This window comes from Chinchilla lanigera, unplaced genomic scaffold (genome assembly GCF_000276665.1).
Source record: "Chinchilla lanigera isolate Chin_1 unplaced genomic scaffold, ChiLan1.0 scaffold00127, whole genome shotgun sequence".
In the NCBI taxonomy this organism is placed as follows: Eukaryota; Metazoa; Chordata; class Mammalia; order Rodentia; family Chinchillidae; genus Chinchilla; species Chinchilla lanigera.
The window spans coordinates 935,182-937,704 of NW_004955528.1; the positions used below are offsets into that span (position 1 = coordinate 935,182).

Here is a 2,523-nt window from a genome sequence, read left to right on the forward strand (position 1 = left end):
GCAGCCTTGTCCAGGCCGCCACCGCCGCCATTGGAGTCGGCGCCCCCCAGCTTGTCCGCCTCGGCCTGCGACCCGCCGGACGCTCCCCGCCCGCGCGCCCGCCCACGCCTGTGGACTAGGTGGCGGGGTCTGGGGCACCGCGCGCTGGGTGACAGACCCGGCCTCGCGGGAAGCCCGAGCCGGCGGGTGCTCCGGCCCCGCGCGGCGCTGTTCATGAAGCATGTCGGCCACCAGCGTGGACCCTCAGGTAGGGGGCACGGGCGGGGACTTGGAAGCTGGGCCTGCGTCTCGGGGTCAGGATCGCGAGCCTGCAGGCCGGGCCAGGATCTTGAATCCGGGGTCGCAGGACCTGGCCCGCGTGACCTGGAGACCACGCCAGGATCTCAGGTCCAGGGTCCCGGGCCCAGGGCCCTGGAGGCCAGTCTAAGGTCTGCAGTGCGGGATCCTGACAGAGACCTGCAGGCCGGGCTGGGGTTGCGGGGCCGGGGTCACAGGGTCCGTCCTGAGGTCATGGGGTCCAAGTTCGGGGTCATGGGGCAGGGAACATAGAGACCGGGCTGGTGTCGTGCCACCCGCCAAAGAGCGTTGTCCGGAGAGTAACTTTGTCTTTCCTTTCCCGGGCTGGGTTGTGTCCGTTCGCATGTCCCGGCCTGTGGCGATGCAGAGAACAAAAGGACAAGATAATAAAGGTGAGCAGAGTTCCGGGATGGCCATGCGGGCAGTGGCGGACCGGGCAGTGCCCGCCCTTGTGGGCAAGAGAAGGTCCACAAGTCGCATCTGGAACCTGAAACTTCTCCACCAGCTTTAGAGAGATGAAGTGTTACATTTCTGGGAGATTTAACCAGTTGAAGATAGGGACATTTCAAGGAGAAGTAAATAAATGAGTGCTCAGAGTAGTTCGGTTCCTGCTCTCTGCCCTGCAAGATCATTGATTAGATGGGGCAAGGGGGAGGAGGTAAAGTTTGCCCAGGGGATGGGGCAGAAGCCAGGGGCTGAGTAACATAAGCTCTGTGGCTCAGGAGGGTCTGGCAGTGTAGGAGAGGCAGTCAGCATTCCTGCCCTGTTACAGCCTGCTGTCTTCTGCCATGATTTGCCTTGGGATAAACGACTAAAATTTACTGTTTTGACAGCCTGTAAGTGACACTTCATGTTTACTTGTTTTTAAATGGTGTGTTGCCACTTGGGTGTAACCAAATATGGTTCATCATGTTTTAAGACTGGAAAAGGCCCAACACTTTATTTACCTTTCCTTTCCTTTCTGGCTGAGCATTGTAACAGTGGAAAGTAAGTGGAGAGCCAGATAATAGTGAGCTTCGATTACAGCCTCTTCCCAGCTGAGCATCTTGTCTTCAGATCTCCACACTAGCTGAGTTTTTGGAGGCTCCCCGCTCTGTTTGCACCAGGTAGATCTTAGACCCTGTCAGTTTCATGGGCTAGGGTGTGATTGGTAGAGTACTTGTCCTGCAGTGAGCGGCCCTGGATTGGATCTCAGTACTGCCTGAAACAGCTAAAAGAAAAAGAAGACCATGTCAGTTTTCCCAAACCCAATTGAATTTATTGCTCTATTTTGTTTTGTCAACATCCTACCAATTATTATATTAGAGAGAGTAACCTAAATTAAAGTTCTGCATCATCATTCTAATAAAGTATTTTTATCATCTCTATACTGATTATGTCCATTTTAAAGTGAAATAAACTTATGTAGAAGTTAATGAAAGTAGACTACTGACTTTAATTTTCATGCTTAAAAGTAATCTTTTTTTTTAAAACTTGGAGATAATATTTTCCTACTTCCTTTTCTAGTACAAAATGGTTCTTTGCATCAAAAGGATACAGTTCATGACAGTGACTTTGAACCCTACCTTTCTGGACAGTCCAATCCGGTAAGTTTATTTTGTTAGCATACATTTAATTTTAGATTAATTTTAGTTGTTTGTAATGTACTTTTAATGTTACAGTTCTGGTTTTCTTATTCTAAACAAGAAAGAAGCAGACTAGAAAGTATTTGAAATGATAGAATATTCTAAAATATTTGCTTTGGTCATTTCCTCTTGTTTGACTTCGGATGTGAATTTGATGCATGAGATTTTTTCTCTGGAAGAAGTAGTACCTCTTTGGGGCTGGGATGCAGGCAGTCCCTAGGGGCTAGCGGGCCCCAGCATTTGTGGGCTGATGTTGTAGTGCCTTTTATGGCCTGCAGGTTTGCATAGTTCCGTGAAGCTTTCTGGCACATTGTTTTTGGCTCTGGAGAATTGGAATTACGGTTCTGGGAGAGAAGTTAAACTGAATGGTAGAGCAAGACTCCTACCTACCTTAGACTTGAAAGTTAACTTCACCTGTGTCAGGTGGCTTTCATTCCCTGCCCTTGGTTGCTTTTCTGTGACACAGAAATGGTAGTAACTTTGCATAGAGTTGTTGGAAGAATGATGTTAGAGGGTACTTGCAGAGTAACAACAAAGTACCTGATGCAAGACCCAGCAAGTCATAGCTGCCTTGCTTTTTCTCCTTCCTTCCTTCCTCCCT

General features: G+C 49.4%; 1 protein-coding gene across 2 annotated transcripts in view; it reads left to right on the forward strand.

The window, feature by feature from the left end:
• Ythdf1 (YTH N(6)-methyladenosine RNA binding protein 1) overlaps window positions 1–2,523 on the forward strand; it is a 16,541-nt gene continuing 14,018 nt past the window's right edge. The window contains exons 1-3 of one of the 2 annotated variants that reach the window (XM_005409994.2): window positions 1–247; window positions 665–689; window positions 1,804–1,883. In XM_005409994.2, coding sequence (XP_005410051.1) covers window positions 221–247; window positions 665–689; window positions 1,804–1,883 — 132 coding nt within the window. In that variant the 5' untranslated portion in view covers window positions 1–220. The remainder of the gene's footprint in view (window positions 248–664; window positions 690–1,803; window positions 1,884–2,523) is intronic. The other variant, XM_005409995.2, reaches the window with a different exon arrangement.